The sequence below is a fragment of the Meleagris gallopavo genome, chromosome 1 (genome assembly GCF_000146605.3).
Source record: "Meleagris gallopavo isolate NT-WF06-2002-E0010 breed Aviagen turkey brand Nicholas breeding stock chromosome 1, Turkey_5.1, whole genome shotgun sequence".
Taxonomy (NCBI): domain Eukaryota; kingdom Metazoa; phylum Chordata; class Aves; order Galliformes; family Phasianidae; genus Meleagris; species Meleagris gallopavo.
Genome location: NC_015011.2, coordinates 120,476,527 through 120,495,672, shown reverse-complemented (window position 1 = coordinate 120,495,672; position 19,146 = coordinate 120,476,527). Strand labels below are relative to the sequence as shown.

Here is a 19,146-nt window from a genome sequence, read left to right as displayed (position 1 = left end):
TGGGTGAGGGCCCGGCTCGGTGGGGGCCGGGTGGCGTGAGTGGGATCCCGTGACTGCGGGCGCCTCGCCTGGGATGCGGCCCAGCGGAGCTGCGCGTTCCGCACCGACACGGCCGATGTTATCATCGGTCTCACATTTATCAGCGTGCGACGGTTGCGTGTAATGGGTTTCTAGGGGGATTTTCTTGTGTGCCTGCTTTGTTTTGGTAGCAGCTTATGAAGTAGTTAGCTGTAATGGCAGACTGCGGGAAGAGTTGTTCAGCGTGGGTGTAAAACCCCTTTCTGTCATTTTTTATTTCTAAGGAAACCTAGTACGGCTACCCTAAGGGTCATCTAGGGGTGTTAGAGCTCCGTGGTCTTTAAGGTCCCTTCTAACCTGAACCATTCTTTTGGTTCTATGGGACTAAAAGTTTACTTATTTCTTTTAAGTTATTGTTCTCGTTGGTGCCCCCCAGCACAAGCAGTCTGGGTTGGTATTTTGCAGCCCGCTTACTCCCTTATGGATGGGCTTTGCTCACATGTTGGGAAGAGCGTGAACTCACAGTGTAGCCTGGGCTGACAGGAGCAGCTATTGCTAAGAATCTCTGGAGGAAAAGGGAGACTCTTGTACTGGAGAGAGGAGCACAGATGAGCAGCAGTAGTTACCTGCTTGGTAAGTTACTCACAGAGAGGGAGCAGTAACAGAATTGGGTTGCAAGGAGAGAGTCAGTTAATGTGATCTCATGAATTCCTGGAGATGCTGGACCAACTTACTCCTAAGGTTGCTTTATAGTTGGCTGAAAGTCAGTGATATTATTATGATTGGTACTTAAACTAGGAGATGCTTACTTGTGAGCTTCTGAGAATTTTTTTTTTCCTTTTTCTGAATTTAATCAGAGTTGTCGAGTTTGGTCGTTCTGCCTGGAAGTGAGGAATTAGGTGGAAGGTGAAGGCTGGTTCTATATGGTTCTATTTCTCCTGACAAGTTTTTCTGATCCACTTTGCAGTTAGATGTAAGTTATAGTAACTAAAGCACTTCTGGCAGTAGGCCTGGGATGATTGCATGATCCAAGGGTTGTGCATGCTGAAGGATTCCTGCTCTTGGCTGCTGCCTCTTCCTTTGTCTTGTGTCATCTCAGGCAACTGCTGAACTGCACAGGAGTTACAAGTAAACTTACAAAGAAACCAAAGAAACACGGAAAACAACTTTTGGGGCATGCAAATGAGTAGCAACAGCTTAATGTCAATCCATTTTGCATTTTGTTCAAATTAGGAATAATCTTCAGTGTTATTCTGATGTTAGATAAACTGTGTCCAGGCTGCTGATGACTAAAGACAGTTTTTGGATAACTTGTCATCAAGTTATCCGACAGAAAACTTAAGCTGCCATCACACTGCAGTAGTGTGGTGGAATGTAGTGGATGAAGGAAGGGTGATTGGGATCTCAGCAGGTCAGGCCGTCTGACTGGAGGGCTGCCTGTTTTACAGAGAATTGGGCTGCTGTCGACTGCCCCACTGTAAAGGGTATTTCTGAGCCACAGCTTTTACATGGGTGTTTTTTGGAGGGGAAGGTCAGTTTGAAGACTGTTGTGGTCAAAACTGCAGTGCATTAAGAAGTGCACAGCTTGGAGGATCTTGACTTAATCTCTGTTCCTCTCTGAATTTTAAAGCAAAATATTTCCAGGTGAGGCAGGCTTGTGGCCCATTACTCCCTGGAAAACTGTTCTTATGTTGCTTTATTGCCTGGAGTGTGAATAAAGCAGTACCGTTTAAGTACTTGGACAAGGATTCTTTAGCTAAATGAAGGAAAACGGAGTAAATTTGTTTCTTGCTTTCTTTTCAGCTTTCTGGAAACTTGCATATCTGCAGTAGGTGATAAAACTGCTGTAGTGTTGGAGGGTTAAGACAAAGAGCAAGTGTTAACCCAGTTTTCAACACTTTATTCTTGACCCTACCCATGACCTTGCAGCTTTGTAAGTTTTTGTGATTTTCTTTTTTATTTTCCAGATGTTTTGCAAAGAAGCAATTTGTCAGTATTTAATGAGCCATTGTATCTAAAGCAGGAGACGGGTTTTCTTTCTATGTTAATGTGATAAATATTGTCAAACACTTTAAGAAAAAAAAATGGTGGATGGAGGAATAAGTGTACATTGTTACTGCAAGGCAGGTATTTTTGTCTGACAACATATTGAAGTGTTCTCTTTTTAAACCAGTAATCCTTGCTGGTTTAATGAAAGAAGATGGCTTAGAAAAGGTGATTCTGAATGGTCTTCAGAGCTGAAATGGGTACGTTGTGTATGTGTAAAGCTGAGGTTAAGAGATTATGAAACACTGTCAGTGTGACTGTTACATCAGTTAGGAAGGTGCTAATTTGCCTGTCAGTAACTGAGACAGCGTTTGGCCTTAGATGTTTATCAAAGACTTTTCTTCTCTCGGAAGACTTGGCTGAAAGTCTCTGAAGCTCTAAATAAGCATGATCAGGTAGAAGAAACTTGAGTGCTGTTGGCCAAAATTTTACTTTAGCATTTAAATTCCTTCAGTTTTTGGCATTATTTGGTATATACAAATCCTTCTCAATCAATTAACCTAGGATAGTCTTTTTATTATAAAAGTAAGCTTCGGTGTTGCTGTTAAGATTTTCTAGATACAAACCAATGACTTTTCTTTGAGCGTTGCCTCCACACCAAAGTGCTCAAAGAGGTAATTACACTCAAAAATAAAAGGCAGATAAGAAGTTGTTACCATGGAATTAAGTAAATCAAGATAAAACACCATTGCTTTCTCTAATACACATAAGCTCTGCAGGGCTAGAAATTGAGGACTTTTTGTAAAGCAAACAGCTTTCGTTTTATGAAATAGCCTGTAATGTTCTATCTTGCCAGCGTTTGGACTGCCAGTGAAAATGTTTCAGATGTGTAATTCAGTTTAACAGGGGGATTCTAGGAGGGAAATAACTAAATTACTTCTAAAAGAAGTGACATTTAGTAGAAATGGTTCCCTGCTTTAACATTTATCAGTAATGAAGTCAGTAGTCTAAGAGCTTGTGACCTTATGAATTGGAGGAGGAAATTCAGAAATGGTTACCAGAATGCATTACAGTAGGGCTGTTTTTAATTTGTTTGTTTTGGACTTCTTGTTTGGCACCAAGTATTGAAATAAGATGGAAAAATAGGGGACAGATCTGTTTGTAGACTGGTCTATGTACCAGGCTGAGACTGCTTTTACATTACGATAATTGTGTAGCACAGTAAGTTGAAATTACTGGAACAAATATCTATTTGTAATTCTGTGGTGTCTTGCAGTTCCTGATGTTGGTTAAAATAATCAGATGCACATTGGAAACGAAGTTATTTGTTTTATTTTCAGATGCTGAACGATGATTTAAACTGAACGGCTAAGGTAAGAAATCTTCAGGAATATCATATCAAATACTGACTCCTTCCAAAAACATTGTCAAAGATGTATTGCTCATGTAAGTTCAAAGTACATAATAGGAGAAATAACATTAATTCTCCACAGCTCTGGAGGATTGTGTTGTTTTTTGTTGGAGTGTTAAGGCTTGTTACTTGGGGAAAAAAAAAAAAACAAAAAACAACAGGACAATTTAAAGCTATTTGAGAAATCTTACGTTGTTTAAGATCTTCAAGTGGAAGAAGTGCAGCAGCCTGCTGTACTGAAAACTGCCATCCAGCTCCTGCAAATGCTTTAAATTGTGTAGTCAGTCAGTAGGGTTACATAGTAGTCCCTAACAGTGTATACAGTCTTTGAAAGAAAATTGCTTTTTAATGCCTTTAACGATGTTTCTTTGGAGATTCAAGTGCTCTTGTAATCCCAAATGCCTGAGAAGGTATCTTTTTGTTGCTGTTCAGACTAAAAAGTTTGCAGAAACACTGTTAGAGGTGCTTGCTTGTTGGTTCTGGGGAAGCTATTTCTTTAGCCTCAGTGCAGAAGTAGCAGTATATTAATTGTGAAGTGTGCCCTTCACTGAAGTGGAAAAATGGGGAAACATTCAGTACCCTCTGTTCTCACGAATGCATTATTTATTAAGAACTTGTTACTGTATAATAGAGTAGTTCAAATAACTTATTTGTTAGGTAATAGTAGGAATCAGGGAGATTAAGGAACACCTGTGGCATTTTAAAGCTTTCAGTGTGAGCCTGGAACTTACCTGCTGGTAGTCGTGTGACTCCAAGAAGGCTTGTTTGTAACATGCTGTATGTTCGTACCTCGAGCTGTAGTGATTATCCCATAGCTCTATGAAAGGTAACTGAACCATTCTTTTGTAATTCTTAAGCAGTTTTAATATTGTGATACAAACCTGTAAAATGCAAAGGATTTATAAATACTGTTTTTCATTATGCAGTGTAAAAATAAATTTCCTCCGGACAGATTTTTAATAGAAGCAGTTACTCCTCCTTATATTTGGAAGTTCCTTGCATTGAGGTTTCAGCTGCTCTCAAAACTCTAAAGTATTTGTTATGTTCTACTGTAGATTGTTATACATTCAAAGATGGAGAGCTAAGGATGAAAAAATTCCTGACATTTCTTGTTTCTAACGCAGGCCTTGATTCTAAGGCAGCACGCAGTCATATGACTTTATACCAGCTTGTATCGGGTATTAATTCCATAATTGTGTTTTGTGGGTGATGTATATGCCAGCAACGCTAATTACAACTAGCAAGACCACATTCCTTCCTTCAGAGGAGGAGGCAGACCAGGCTACTTGTGACCTCCTTGCATTTTAAATAGATGCTATTTTCACAAAAGCCTGTTTTGGCTGAGTTTCTTTAAGTTCTTAAGAGTATCAGGTTGGTACAGAAATGGCAGTTCTCCACATACCAAAACCTATGTTTGGGCTCCTTGAACTGAAACTTTACCTGCAAGCAATTAAAATAATTTTTAATAGCATTAGGTGACATTAATGTAATGGAGGGTGAACCATGGGCTGGCACAAAATGCAGGTGATGTAACTGCCTCAAATAAATGAATAAAGCCCTTAAACACTAAAATATCACAGTAAAAGATAAAAGCTTAATTGGTGTCACTAATTCATGATCCCTATGCTGGCAGCCACTCTTTGCTAGCACTGCCAAGGTGTTTGACAGTTTTACCATGGAAAGTCTGCACAAACTAACTGAACTGGCATTGTAGACTTGTCCTGAGCAGCTGACATCTGGAGTACCACTTGAATTAGCAGCAATGAGTTTGCTTTTGTAAACAGTTGTAATAGAAGTATTCCATTTGCTGCAGCTGCTTTATAAGGAGGGAAATAATGAATGTTAGTGCATGAATGCTGTGATGAAGGCTAGTCATAGGACTTCACAAATGCTGTAATTTGGCTTAATTCGTTCTGTAGACTACAGCATTCACTGTGAATCGGTTGCAAATTTATTATTGATTGCAAAAGTCATGCTGAAATCTGTGGAATAGATGACAGTTAAACAAGTTGTATTCTTAAGTGGGTGTTGTTATTATGAGTACCTACACTTAGTCTATATTGCATAGCCATCCTGTCTTTGCATGAAGCTTGATGTTGGTGGACTTTTAACACTAAGTACATACAAAACTTTCTGCTCACTACTTCCCTTCTTAACAGTTTTCTTAACCTTTTACAGGTCTGGGAAACAAGGAAGATCTATTCTCTTAACAATGGCAGCAAAATCATCACTCCTTAAAGTAATACTGCTAGGAGATGGTGGTGTTGGGAAGAGTTCCCTTATGAATAGATACGTCACCAACAAGTTTGATGCACAGCTTTTTCATACGATAGGTGTGGAATTCTTAAACAAAGATTTGGAAGTGGATGGACACTTTGTCACTCTGCAGATCTGGGACACAGCAGGTCAGGAACGTTTTAGGAGCCTGCGGACTCCTTTCTACAGAGGTTCTGACTGTTGCCTGCTTACCTTCAGCGTGGATGACTCTCAAAGCTTCCAAAACTTAAGCAACTGGAAGAAAGAGTTCATTTATTATGCAGATGTCAAGGAGCCCGAAAGCTTTCCATTTGTGATATTGGGTAACAAAGTTGATATAAATGAGAGGCAGGTGTCTACGGAAGAAGCCCAAGACTGGTGCAGGAATAATGGCAACCATCCCTATTTTGAAACCAGTGCAAAAGATGCCACTAATGTTGCAGCAGCCTTTGAAGAAGCTGTTAGAAGAGTTCTAGCCTCTGAAGATAGATCGGATCATTTTATTCAAACGGATACAGTAAACCTTCATCGGAAACCGAAACCTAGTTCATCTTGTTGTTGACTTTTTTCTTTTTTGCCAAATTACTTTCAACTAGCTTACTCTGTAAGAGGATGGGAAAGATGTAGATAAAATAACAAATGGGTTCTGCTCTAATACTGAAGTTGTAATACTCTGCTGCTTTCCTGGAGGAGCAAAACAGATTTCCATTCACAAGTGACCCATTATTTAATTAGTGACACTTCGTATCAGGAAGGTGTCAAGTAAAAATCTTAATGTAAGAATGTAATTTGCCAACTCTAAATGATAAATACTTTGAATATAATTAAAACTTGAAGTTCTAGAAGCACTACTTCGTGGAAACTGTTCTGGAATTCAGATACAAAGAAACTTTTATATGTATATATATTTTTATGAAATTAGCATTCCATTTTGTTTCACTAGAACTCAGTTTCTTAACAATGCTAGATACTAAACTTTAGTCTCACTGCATTCCTTTTGATTTGTGTGGTACTTCATCTCTAATGCATTTACTACAAGTTAACATAAATTCAAGTTTTCTGTAATTGCTATAATTTGTGTAGGTTTTTAAGTAGGAAATAAATTTCCTACATATTTAATGTTCATCTTCCTTTTGTTTACTATTCTAATGCCATATGAATTTTTCCAGCAGTTCAATGCAAAATGTGATTTATTTTTTTAATACATGTCTTCCCATTATGTCCCGTTCTGGCATGTTTCTGATTGATAGGATAAAAAAAAAATCTGGATAAACAAAGTATTTTTCATAACTGAAAATGGTTACATGTACTTTATTTGGTCAGCTTTAGTAACTCTTGGTAACTTGCCATAATGTGGATCTCTTCAAGAAAGCTTTTAGTATACAGCCTTAAAGTTCTGACCTTATTGTTCTTGTTCACCTGAGCTATGAATGTGTTTGTGATCTCTGTACTGTGAAACTAAGGATTTGCAATACATAGGGAACTCAGGAAGCTCTTGACTTAGCAGGTAGTGACAGCTTTCCAGTCTAGTACGAGTAGATACCTATAACTAATGTTTGAGCCAAATTTGATGCTTATTTAATATGCCATCGTAGGGTAGAGACTTAAACTTTGGTATTACTGTACTCATTAACTGACAGTGAACAGAAACAAGTTCCATGTTCAATGGATAATCTTTCTGCAGTGTTGCAGATGAAGCCACAGGATGTGTATTTGAAGCTCTCCACTGCTGTCCCATGGTAGAATACTTGTATGAGAAGTTCTTGAAAGCTGGCTCTCAGAGTACTCAATATCCTTTTAATAGCAAACTTGATAATGCACTATTGCTTCAATGTGTAACCTGACTACAAGCATGCCTGTTAGTGTACACATTGTAGACCTCAGAAGGAAATCAAAGGCCTACAGGACGGGCCGTGTTTTTCACTAAATTATGCAGACTCTGCTTTCTGTACTGCAATCTTTTTGTTGTAATAGAGAAGCTTTTCTAGATAGTACAGTAACAGCAAGAGTCTTCTCTTAACGTGTTTGCTTTGTACCAGATGTTATTTAGAAGTAAAGCTTGCAAAACAAACTTCTTGTTGCTCTTATATGCTTTTCTCAATGTTTTCTTGTTTGAACCTGTTCATAACCATGTTTACTCCACAGGTCTGCTGCTCCTGCTGCAAGGTGATATTTTGACAAATTCTGCATTCCAAGTCTCCTTCATTCTTAGTGTCCTGTACATACAGTGACAGAGTTGTGTTTTAAGTTTCAGTCACTGAACTGCTAAATACAGGCTGACCTGCTGCTTCTGTGATATTTAGATTTATAGTGAGTGAAGGAAAGATGTGAGGAAAGAAAGAAGGTAAGCTAGATTGAACCTTAATTTCCTTGAACCTTAACTTTTGCAGAAGTGAGACTGAAATAAAACAGTAGATGAAATTACCATTTGAGTATTATAATTAAAACTTTAATAATAATATCTATAAAAGGAAATAAGGATGAAAACCAGGTGTAGCAGTTTTTCTTGTGCTTAATAGCCAATTTCTATTTTCTCCTGTTTCTCCTATCATTTCTATGTAATGCCATGATTACCCAGCCTCCTTATGAGAAGCAGGTTTAATAAATTAAACGCCATTTGACACAGTAGGCATAGTGTGCCATGAGAACTGCTCTACCGTAACTGTGCACTAATTACAAAAGTGATAAAGGAAGTTTACATGCTGTAGTGAATAAGACTGCAGCCTATGTAGAAGTTGGCTTTGGTGTGAGAGAGACTGCCAAGAACTTGGAACTGGCAGCTGTATGACAAGCAGATATGGATTGTACCAAAATAAACATCTTCATCTTAGCAACAAATACACATTTCTGTGAAGGCTTATTATTTCCCTTTCATTATGAAGGTGGGCAGTTGTGGTACATGTTTCAATTCACTGACTCATTTCAGATTAAGTAGTAGGGGATCCTGTTAGTAACATTTTGGCTAGTGTGTAAGTAGGAATGCTTTGCTTCAAGTGTGTTTGTTCATTTCATGTATGTATCTAAAAAAAAATTACATGAGATTACATGATGCTGTCAAAATGCTGTTCAGTGCAGGTGCTATTAAACAGTACTGCCAAGACAAGCATTCCCACCTTCACTTAATGTCCTGCTAGTAGCCTTGCCCCACTCATCTGCTCTTCTCTTAAAATCATGTAAAGTACAGTCAACAGGCATCCATGCTGCATTAGTCCACCTTTTATTTAAGGTAAATATCACAATCCCTCTAGTACAGCGTTGCTTTTCACAGGGAATATCTTACAGTGATGCTTCAACATTATGTATAGATTACAAAGAAGTAATAACTGGTTATACGTGAACTGCCTACATATGTGGTCCCTTTAGCATACAAACTACACAGAATGTATTTATTTAGAATAGGGTGCCACTTCCTTTGGAAACTGCTTATCAGACATGTTCTGCAGAAAGAAACAGATTTCATAAAAGATTGTGAAACCAGCCAAAATATCAGATATGTATATGCTGAATGACTCCTTTAAAAATCAGTAGTTAAAAATGAAGTTTTGCAAAAAAAAAAAAAAAACCCACCAAATTTTACAATGAGATTGTAGCCAAAGGGGCCTAGCAAAGTCCTTCTAAAACCTTACTTGAGGTTCAAAGATCCCAGTAGAAATAAATACATTTTCAAAAGGAGAACTTCAGCACATGCAGAGATAACAAAAAGATGTGGGTTTAAACACCTAAATTTAATTGTTGGGTTTGTTTTTTTTTTTTCCATGTGTGAATTAGATTTGAAGTCACTGCAAACAGCTGTTGTGATCTGCTCTGTGCATTTCATTCATGCAACACTGCAGCTCTAAGCACCTGTTGTGCTAAACATGAGACATTTACAACCTTAAGCTTAAAAAACAAACCTTGGAAGTTTTTTTTTTTTTAAAGTAAAACTTGCCAAAATGCTGAAGACTAAGCTTTGCATTTTTTTTTTTAATTATTTATACATCTATTATGTTAAAGTTATATATTAAACTTATTTAATACTATGAAGAGTACAGGTAACCTGCAGAGTACATTCTCTAGCAAAAGACTAAGTAGAAAAGTTCACAACAGATTTATCCACTGAGGCCAAAAATAAAAAAAAATACCCTTTTGCTTATTTAATAAATCAACTCACAAGAGATGCCTTCAGTGTTTAGATCAGATGTCCTCTCACCCTCTGTAAGAGACATTTTGCACACGCACTGACATACCTTGCTTTGTACCTATTCAGCCCAGACACTGTGACACTCATTTTTTTGTAAGACATAAACTCCTTAATGTACATTTTTTAACCAGAAAATCTGGCTGTTTTATCTGTATCAATAAGAGAAGAAAAGCTGCTTCAGCACCCAATTTGTCAGTCTCCAGGAAGATGGATTTCCAACATGCTGAGAACTAGCCAGAACTACAGATCAAATCAGGGAACCGTGGAAAAGGACTCACTCAGGAAAGTTATTTATTCAACTCAAAAGGTGCTTCTTCCCAAGAAACTGCACTTTCCTTTCAAAGGCACTGGATCGAATTGGTGAATTGAGTTCATAAAATGGGTTCATTGCAAACTGTGGAAAGAAGAAAATCTCATCAACAAGCACAATGCCCAGAAATAGGAAATGTTCTTTTAAATGACTACTATTAGCTTTCAGCCTATTTAGTGGCATTGAAAAGTGTGGGAAGTCCTCCTAGGAAGTCACTGACTTTGAAGGCTGTTGCATTCTCCCCCATTCACGTGCACAACCATCTCTTAGTAAGAGCTAACAACAAATGCATCGTGGCCCTGCATGTGGCAGGGGGGTTGGAGATTCATGATCCTTGAAGTCCCTTCCACCCCTAGCCATTCCGTGATTCTCATGGAAACCTGCTGTAGAAATTGGCATCCTTTGAATCCCTGTAAGAATCTCAGATGATGTCAGTGTTTGCAACTGCCCCATCTAGTGGCGATCCAGCCGGGCTGTGACAACACACGCTGCTACTTGTTCTGAAGAGAGAAGTGCTTTGAGCAGACTGCTGTGTAACAGTCCTTTGCTTTCATTATCACCACTAATAACACAACACTGCCCAAAATGACTGGACTGAAATGGAAAGGAAATCCTGGAGGAGCACAATCTATAGCAAACTAGAAAAATCTATTATACTGTACAGAAAATGCAGCCTTCATGTCACACGTTATCAACTCTGTCTGATGTGGTGTAGCCAACAAATAGACAGTTGGAAGAGTAGCATGGTTAGGATGGTACTTTACAGGTGTTATAGTTGGAAAGATTATTGTGGTGGAAAAGACACAATCAAGAAGAAATGCTCACTCATATCCAAGGACCTAGGCTCGCAGTGGAAAACTCCAAAAAGGAGAGATCTCCAGAAAGATCCTTCCCCAGTGGTAGTCAGCCTTTAAATGGGGTGTAGGAGGGATGGAGCCTGGCTCCGGTCTGGTTCCAGTCACACAGGTGAATTGCTTTCACCTATGCTCCCACGGCTGACCCAGTCCTTGCCTCAGGTGATCCATCAGTGGTTCAGGCCACAACTCCACAGTTCCCACACGTGTGGACAGTAGGGAAACTCTTCCCCTCACAAAGGTACCCCCTAACAAAACATATTAATATAGCACACTGAGAGGTACTGCTGTGAAACTAAGAAGTGGGAGCTTACCTTTATATACAAGTCATATACATCATTAAAGAAGTTCTTAATTCCATCTTCTTGCCTTACATCATGAAGCATTATAAATCTCATATGTAAAATAATTAAGGAAAATTTAACTTTCCCAGTGAAAGCATATCCCAAAATAAGCACTTACACCTAATTCTGCATATACCTAAATATTTAGCTGTACACTAACTAGAAATAAACATGCATGTTTAAAGAATTAAGTGAAGCAATGATATTTAGAAAGCATTATTTGAAATTCCCATATGTGAAAAAAGAATCACCTTTCTTTGGAAGATTATTATTTTTAAAGCTAGAAAATTTGTAACATCAGTGATACACTCAGAATCTTTTCCATATATCCCTGAAATTAAAATGTTACTTGCTATGCATAACAAATGTTTCACAATACATTCTCTTTGGGACCATCTGCACAGACCATCAAGCCATGACACTATATTTTCAATATGTGCACAACTGACATCAAGTAATTTTCTCTCTCCTCTTCTTTTAACATTACCAAAGGAATGTAAGCAGAGAATCATACAGGCCTGCTCAGAGCCCCTTGAATAAGTCTGCTTTCATTCCTTTTTCCTCTACTCCTTATGAACTTTGCATTTCATTCAGGTCTTCCAAAAAGAAAAATCAATCTCCAGCTAGTTCCAATTTTAAATAACTGCTGTGCCCCCAACTCACTTCATCCTTCATCTCCACTTCAAGCTGGAAACTCCAACAATAATAACGGTGAACAGCCAGAGAAATCCATTTCAAAGTCATTCCAACTGATTTATCACTATCTGACAAAAGGCTCAGTAAATATCCAGAAAGAGAAGAGGAAAGGATATGTCCAGCCGTGACAAAAGCAGAAACAAACCATTCATTAAACTTGTCCACAGTCTTCAGATACATGTTGTTAGAAAGCCACATGTTCTCATCTACTAGGTCAAGAGCAGCGTGGGCGATGAACTGGTTGAGATGGCGATGATCATCCTAACACATTTCCAGAAGACAGAGGATAAGTAATTCAGTGAAGGGAGTTAAGTATAAACAATCATTTGCTCAACCTGGTAAACAACTAGTATTCAAGTTACATAAAGTTCTATATACCCTTCTTTGCTGCCATGTGTGCCATGCTGTAAAGAAATGAGACCAGTACATATTGTTATAACACTTGGATTCAAGGGAAAGAAAAGAGCATAAGAAAATGGTCATCATAAAGATAGTCTTGAGAGCAGCAAAACCTATAAAGCTTGCACTTTTAGCTCATGGATGAATTCACCTGTGGATTCTTACCTTTACCAGTGCAAAATCTCTCCCTACAAACTTATTCCACAATAGAGGTCCTGGCGAAAGTCTTTTTCTCTGCTCCAGTCACCTATTCTTGAGAAATTTCCCCCAAATTACCATGTTTTGGACCATAACCTTGTCAAATTTGTCTGAAATTAAGCAGTCAGCTACTACAGCCTGACCAGTTCCACATCAAGCAAGAAACTGAGTAGCAAAGCTTAAGGAGCTAAAGCTTGCACAGGGCTGTACATACAACCATTTGCTTCAGGAGCATGTGCATGCTCTTACATAGTGTGTCTCAGGAATGGGAGCAGAGGTTCCCAAAACACATCAATATACCAGTACCTACTTGTTCCTCAGTGCACATTAAGTTTAGATCCTCTCTTGGGGGAAAATTTAGGAAAATTTAGTCCCGCAAGCTGAGGCAGACAAGACTCTTATTCAAGTTGTGGTATTTCTGTCAGCAGCAAGTAGCAAATTATTTTTCCACTATATGCCTACTATTTTAGTCTGTTGGCCCACAACAGCAGACGTGGAAGATGATGGCATGGCAGTAGGAGCTGAATCTCCCCACCAAATTACATTTTGTTGCTGTGCAACAGATGGCAGCAGGGGAGTAGTCTGACACAATGGCATCTGACATGGAAGTGTGTATGAAGGAAAAGAGTGTCAGTGAACTCCTCCATATAGGAAAAAGAGCGCACCCACTGACCTTCACTGATGCTTGCTGAACGTTTCTGGAGACCAAACAGTGGATGTGAGCTCAGAGAAGAGTAGGTGGTGAGTTTTAGCAGTAGTGACAGCAGGTCACCTCCCTTGGTGCCGACTGTTACATGCACGGCACGCAGGCTCTTATTGCTGGCAAAAATGCACAGCTAATGATGATGAGTGTGTTGAAAAAGACTGTTCTGTAGCTGAGAACTTGCACTATCAAACAGTGTTATTGTGCTCTTTGTACAGGTTGTAGTTTCCATGGAAATAAACAGAAGGCATTACCTTAGGAGTGGCCTACGTATATTTGTTCACAGGGCATCATCGATTACTTAAGGAAATCATATTTTATGAAGAACAAATACAATCCAGGAAATAAATATTGGAAGACCTAAATACCCCAGAATTCTACTCCCTGTCACAAAAAGAAAGCATTCAATATGAGGTAATAATACTTTCTACAACACGTTGGCTGTGTTTCTAACAGTGTGAGAGCATACAGCAGGGGTTAGCACAGGACACACCAGGGGTTATCGCACCTTGGACTCCGCTTTTCCAGGAGGCAGGAATTCCATCTCAAACACGGGGTTGTCATGATGGCCAACTATCACGAAGTAGAAGCTTCCCGACATTCTTCAAGGCAGCGCGCCTGATGAGAAAAGACAGAGAGAGATAGGCGGTGGGAGAGATAACGCTGGCGGGGGGAGGGGGAAAATGGATCCAGACGCCACATAATAGAGAACAGCAGGGTGAGCCGCCCGCCGGGAGCACAGAGCGCGGTGTGGCACCTCAGCCTCACAGGACCCCTTCCTACGGGGCTGCGGACACCGCAGGGCGGACAGTAGCAGCCCTTCCTCCCGCCTTTCGTACCGCGTCCGGCGCCTCACCCCGCGCCGCGGTTCCGCAACGTCAAGCAGCGGCCTCCCGGAAGCGCTGCGCGCTGCCCGCCCCATCCGGTGACGCCGCGCTCGGGCCGGTCGGGAGCCGCCGCACTGTGCCGCGGGGCGGGATGGCTGAGGGAGAGAGGGAGGCTCTGTCGCAGGATGAGCTCCGGAAAAGGCTCTATCAGACCTTTAAGAACCGAGGCGTGCTGGACACGCTCAAGGTGTGTGTGGTTTGGCGGCGGGCGCTGCCCGTGATTCGCCGTAACGGAGAAAGGGGTGACGTTCTGCGCTGAGTAAATCCCAGAATGATAGAATGTCCCGAATTGGACGGGACCCGTAAGGATCATCTCCGGCCTTTCCCCTTCTCCCCGGACACGGTGGTGTTGCTATGGCCTAATTGAGACCAGCGCTTTTCTTGGTGCCAGGAGCAGGTGTTTGGTAAACAGAAGCGGTGCCCTCTGTGGGTTAGTCTCAGGGTGTTGATCAGCAGGGTTAACTACTGTAAGTAAGCACTAATGAGTTATTCTCCTGTTGATTTTTTTTTCTTTTTTTTCCTTTCCAGTTCTGCTTATAGTGGGCCAGGCTGCTTCCACAACATCTCCTCCTTCAGGAGAATGTCATAGAACGTGGTGGTGTCCAAGAGCGATGCTTTGTTCTGCTTGTAGGCTAGATTTGTTATTTGTAGATTTGTTATTCTGGCTCTTACTCGTGTGCTGGAGGTATCCTTCAGTCTAAATAGCTCCTGCTCCTCTTTAGGAGCCTTTAGACAGTAGTTGTGCCTTTCCTTCAGCATTCAGCTTCACAGTGCTGAGCAAGTCAGGGTGCAGCAGATACATTGCCTGCATCAGTCGCCTGCATCAGCATGAAATCTTTCCCCAGTTCTTAAAGCAAGCCTGTCGCAATTGCATTGAGCTTTCCAAATAAAGCTTAGAGCTCTATTAATTCTAGCCTGTTTCTTTGGAAGGCTGCGTGCATCTTGTTTTGAGGCATGTTACAACTGTAGTAAGTAGGTTGGCGGCCCTGCCTGCAGCAGGAGGGTTGAAGCTTGATGATCCTTGAGGTCCCTTCCAACCCAAGCCATTCTATGATTATAGTGCTGGTCATTGTTAGAAGGATGTCTGCTTTTCCCAAGCATCCCATGTGTATAGCAGAATGTATACAATGCCTTAAATGTTGATATCTTGTCTTTCACAAGGCCTCATTTTTGCTGTGCTCACGCATCTGATCATATTGCTTATGATGTACTGATCTTGATGTAGTTTTATTTCCAGCTTTATGTCACCAGGATTTTTTTTAGCTCCTATTTTTATGTCAAATTCAGTACAGTTAAAAAATAATCAAGATCTGTATTTCAAGAATGCAGTTGATAAAGCCAAGAATCTCGTATTCAGGACAGCTTATTTTCTCTGCTGGTGATTTCCATAGCAAGCTTTCAATGCTCAGACCATCTTCCATATCTTGTTTGACTTAACTCATAGCGATGTGCTATCTAAGTCTATTTTCCTGCTTTAATTTTCCTTGCCTAGGAGATTATTCATCCTTTAAAAATTTTGTAGCTTTTCTGAGGTGAAGAGTTAATATAGTTGAGTTTCTGACTGATTCCTGCAGATACACTTGCATCTTCCAAAGACAACGCTCCCAGCTTTCCCTTGATCTCTTCTGACTGCCTCTGTGGGTCAGAGGCAGGGTGGATCTGAACCTACAGGAGTGCTGAGTTCTTATCAATGAGTAGCAACACAACTGATGTTTGTCTTGCTTCCTCTCAGCAGGGATAGGGATTTAGCCCTGTTTTCCACTCCAGTTTGTCACACAGTGTACAGGAAATTGCTTGTCCCTGTTGTTTTGGGGACACCCTAATCTCTGTTGAAGTTAATTGAAGTGAAACAAGTTCAGAAACTAGGAAAAATGATTTTTTATCAGCTCCTTTCATTTTTCTCTGTTGTCAACTTCATTTACACAGCCATGCTAAAATATCATCAGGGCAGTCTGATGTGATCTAGCAGTTGTTTCACTGAGCATTTCATATTTTATCCCATTTTTGTTCATATAGTTTCTTTAATCAGTCAACTTCAAAAATGTTGTCGCTGTTGCATAGTTGCTGTTGGGATGGAATCAGCAACTTCTTCACATAGGATTCTCTAGAGGACTAGTGAGCTTTCCGAGTACACCTGAAGCTGAAGAATGTCAGACAGGCTTTGTTTAAGAAAATAATAAGAGAACAAGAAAGCAGTGATCTGAAATTAAAACTGAGGGTACTGGAGTGGAGCTTATATGTGTTCTTTGACTGAGTACTTCTCAGTCCTACACCTGTTATGTCTTAAGGGAAAGCCTTAGTTCTCCTGAGCACTTGAGTGTTTCGAAGAAGAGCACTCCTCTAAGCTCTGCCAGCATTAGGCTGCCCGCTTCTGGTATGTAGGTTGTAATGTAACATGTAGAAGTAAAGTGAAAGCCTGCTAATTTTTGATAAACAAAAACTCTTGTTATAATCTCAGGTTACCTGTTACTAAATGTTTTCCTTGTGTCAGACGCAGCTCCGAAAACAGCTCATCCATGAACTTATGCATCCCATTTTAAGTGGAGAGCTTCAACCACAGACTGTTCCAAGTGATGACTGTTCGCTTTTGATCACAGCTTCCAACAGTTTGGTGGCAGACCATCTGCAGAGATGTGGTTATGAGTATTCACTTTCTGTTTTCTTTCCAGAAAGTGGCTTAGAGAAGAAGAAGGTAAGTTTGGTAATCCATTTCCTTTAAGACTTCTGTACGAGCTTTACTTTCTGGGGAGTTGTTATATTCCAGCAGAATTGACAGACTCCCTGTTAGGGATCATCTCTATAAAAAAATATTATGAAAACTTTAACTCACAGTAGGCTAAATACACTGAATTGGAAAGGCATACCCTCTTAGCCACATGCTTGCTTCACCCATAGCCACGGTTTGTCATGACAATTCACATGGGTGTGTTGCAGACCACTTGAGGAACTGACTCTTATTAAAGCTATCCTTATTTTTGGCCATTCAGTTTTCCTGAAAGTGTGGTTCATGATCAGTTTCTGTTTCTAGTTACGAGTTATGGCTGAAAAGTGCAGTCTTTGTCCTTTATTTGTTTGTCCTCCGTGAGTAAATGATAATATGGTGATTTTTTTTTCTAATCGAAAATTAATTTCTTGAGCTGGTGAGCAGTTAGTTGTCGTTTGGATTAGTGAGCTCATCTCATTAATATGGTAAATTAAGAGAAGAGGTAGGGGAGGGTAGCAAGAGCATGCATCCTGGTTTGGGAGGAAACAAAATCCTCTCTTCACAGTTTCAGTTTGTCATAGAACTATGCACTGACTGCCATATAGCTTTGGTAGCGGTACTTCAATAGTAAGCTTCTGAAAATGATTTTGCAAGGTGATAATTAGAGCTTTCTCAAATGGAAAACATTTGATAACTGTAAAATGATGGCTGTTGCATTGTTTAAATATTTAACCTTTTCTACTTTCTCTTTTTTTATTTTTCTGAAAGCTGTTGTCTGTCCAAGATCTTCTTCAACTATTGAGGATCAGTCCAAAATCCAGTTTGTACAAATCACTGGTAAAGTTGTTTTGATTCTGAAAGTAAGCTAAACTTACAATTGTGATGATGTAGACTGGCTAAAATGCTATCTTCTTTCTTACAGACTTTGGGAACTCAGAAGGAGAAGAAAGGTAAAAGATATTTATATATGATGCAAACAATGGTAGTTGTGTCACCTTCATTTTTATTGAGATGCTAGAAATAGAAACTCGAATTTCTTGAGCATATGTTGGTCTGGACTACTGTAGATTTGATAAGGTTTTGAAATTTGTACTACATAAGGTATTAAATGTAATGATCTTTGGATGTTTTTCATTCCAACGTTGACGAGCTTCACAACCATTAACTTGCATGCACTTCAAACTTCAGTTAGTGATTTAATGCTTTCCTTTTTTTTTTTTAAATGTAAGAAATCATTCTTACATTAATGATGAAATGTAGCTAGACAAAATAGCCAGGAGTATCTTGGTCTTCAGAAACCACTGTTCCCTAATGTCATTGTAATTACAGTACTAATATTCTGCTCCATCAAATGACCATAGGGATCAGAGAGACAAAGAGAAACAGAAGAAAGAAAAAGAATGAAATAGAATAGAATACACTTTTAATAAAAAATACTTCTAGTAAAAATCAATAGTTTACTAGCATTGATTTTTATTCAGTATTCACTGTGTTCTTTCAATAAATTGAGTTGTTTTTATTTGTGTAGTGAAAATGACTTTATTAGTTACAGGCTTGGAAATTAAATTATGATATGAACTTAGAAGTAACTAATCTGTTGGATCTTGAAAGGTTTTCTTATGCGGATTTTGATGGGACTTACAGAGCATCATTTAAGTAAAGAATGTTGTGACAGAGAAACTCAGACAATCTCCATACCTCCTTACAGAGAATCTCTTGGTAAGTGCAGCCTTTGCAAGTAAGTCTCCCCAAACAGTTGCATGTTGGTAAATGATATGGGTGGTTTACATTCATCCCTATCCAAACGCGACCTAAAGTAACAATGAATAGAGGTTAATATGTTCTGGAAAACGTAATTGTAACTGCATGCATTGCTTTTCTGTGTGGTAGTGTTTCAGTTTTTTTAGGTGCAGATTGGGAGTTCTTGAATTACAATACACACACAGTATTAATACAAAAATGTAGAAGTTACATGCAAAAGAAAACTCTTGTCCTCTTAGTAGGGAGGATGAATGACTAGATACGCAATAAATAGTGCCTGAACAGCTGAGGCTGTCCTGTTGTGTGATGTAGAGCTGATAAATGCCATTTCGGTGCTACCACTGACACAGGACTTTCTATGATGGCGATGTTTATGTTCACACAAACCCACAGTGCCATACAGTTTTTGGTGGGATAAGCATGATGACTAATTCATTTT

At 39.5% G+C, this 19,146-nt stretch overlaps 3 protein-coding genes across 8 annotated transcripts in view; 2 read left to right on the top strand and 1 right to left on the bottom strand.

Moving 5' to 3' along the window:
* The window catches only part of RAB9A (RAB9A, member RAS oncogene family), a 9,050-nt gene extending 541 nt beyond the window's left edge, over positions 1–8,509 (top strand). Inside the window, exons 2-4 of one of the 4 annotated variants that reach the window (XM_031557432.1) lie at positions 56–60; positions 3,342–3,377; positions 5,594–8,509. In XM_031557432.1, the coding sequence (XP_031413292.1) occupies positions 5,628–6,233 (606 nt within the window). In that variant the 5' untranslated portion in view covers positions 56–60; positions 3,342–3,377; positions 5,594–5,627 and the 3' untranslated portion in view covers positions 6,234–8,509. Of the gene's footprint in view, positions 1–55; positions 61–87; positions 1,952–1,973; positions 2,265–3,280; positions 3,378–5,593 lie in introns of those variants that run through there. The other 3 variants (XM_003203093.4, XM_010726419.3, XM_031557435.1) reach the window with 3 other exon arrangements.
* A 362-nt stretch (positions 8,510–8,871) lies between these two features.
* On the bottom strand, positions 8,872–14,288 carry TRAPPC2 (trafficking protein particle complex 2). 3 transcript variants are annotated; one of them, XM_010726362.3, is made up of 5 exons: positions 14,113–14,205; positions 13,864–13,973; positions 12,172–12,316; positions 11,330–11,415; positions 8,872–10,245 (listed from the first exon to the last, which is right to left on the bottom strand). In XM_010726362.3, the coding sequence occupies exons 2-5, from the start codon at positions 13,954–13,956 to the stop codon at positions 10,147–10,149; spliced, it is 423 nt and encodes a 140-aa protein (XP_010724664.1). In that variant the 5' UTR covers positions 13,957–13,973; positions 14,113–14,205; the 3' UTR covers positions 8,872–10,146. The 3 variants fall into 3 exon arrangements, with proteins under 3 accessions (XP_010724664.1, XP_010724670.1, XP_010724658.1); XM_010726368.2 differs by lacking the exon at positions 14,113–14,205 and adding an exon at positions 14,212–14,288 and having other exon boundaries at positions 8,873–10,245; XM_010726356.2 differs by having other exon boundaries at positions 8,873–10,245; positions 14,195–14,275.
* Positions 14,289–14,308: 20 nt separating this feature from the next.
* OFD1 (OFD1 centriole and centriolar satellite protein) overlaps positions 14,309–19,146 on the top strand; it is a 29,074-nt gene continuing 24,236 nt past the window's right edge. The window contains exons 1-5 of the mRNA XM_010726377.3: positions 14,309–14,429; positions 16,734–16,934; positions 17,715–17,783; positions 17,869–17,896; positions 18,558–18,665. Of these exons, the coding sequence (XP_010724679.1) occupies positions 14,334–14,429; positions 16,734–16,934; positions 17,715–17,783; positions 17,869–17,896; positions 18,558–18,665 (502 nt within the window). The 5' untranslated portion in view covers positions 14,309–14,333. The remainder of the gene's footprint in view (positions 14,430–16,733; positions 16,935–17,714; positions 17,784–17,868; positions 17,897–18,557; positions 18,666–19,146) is intronic.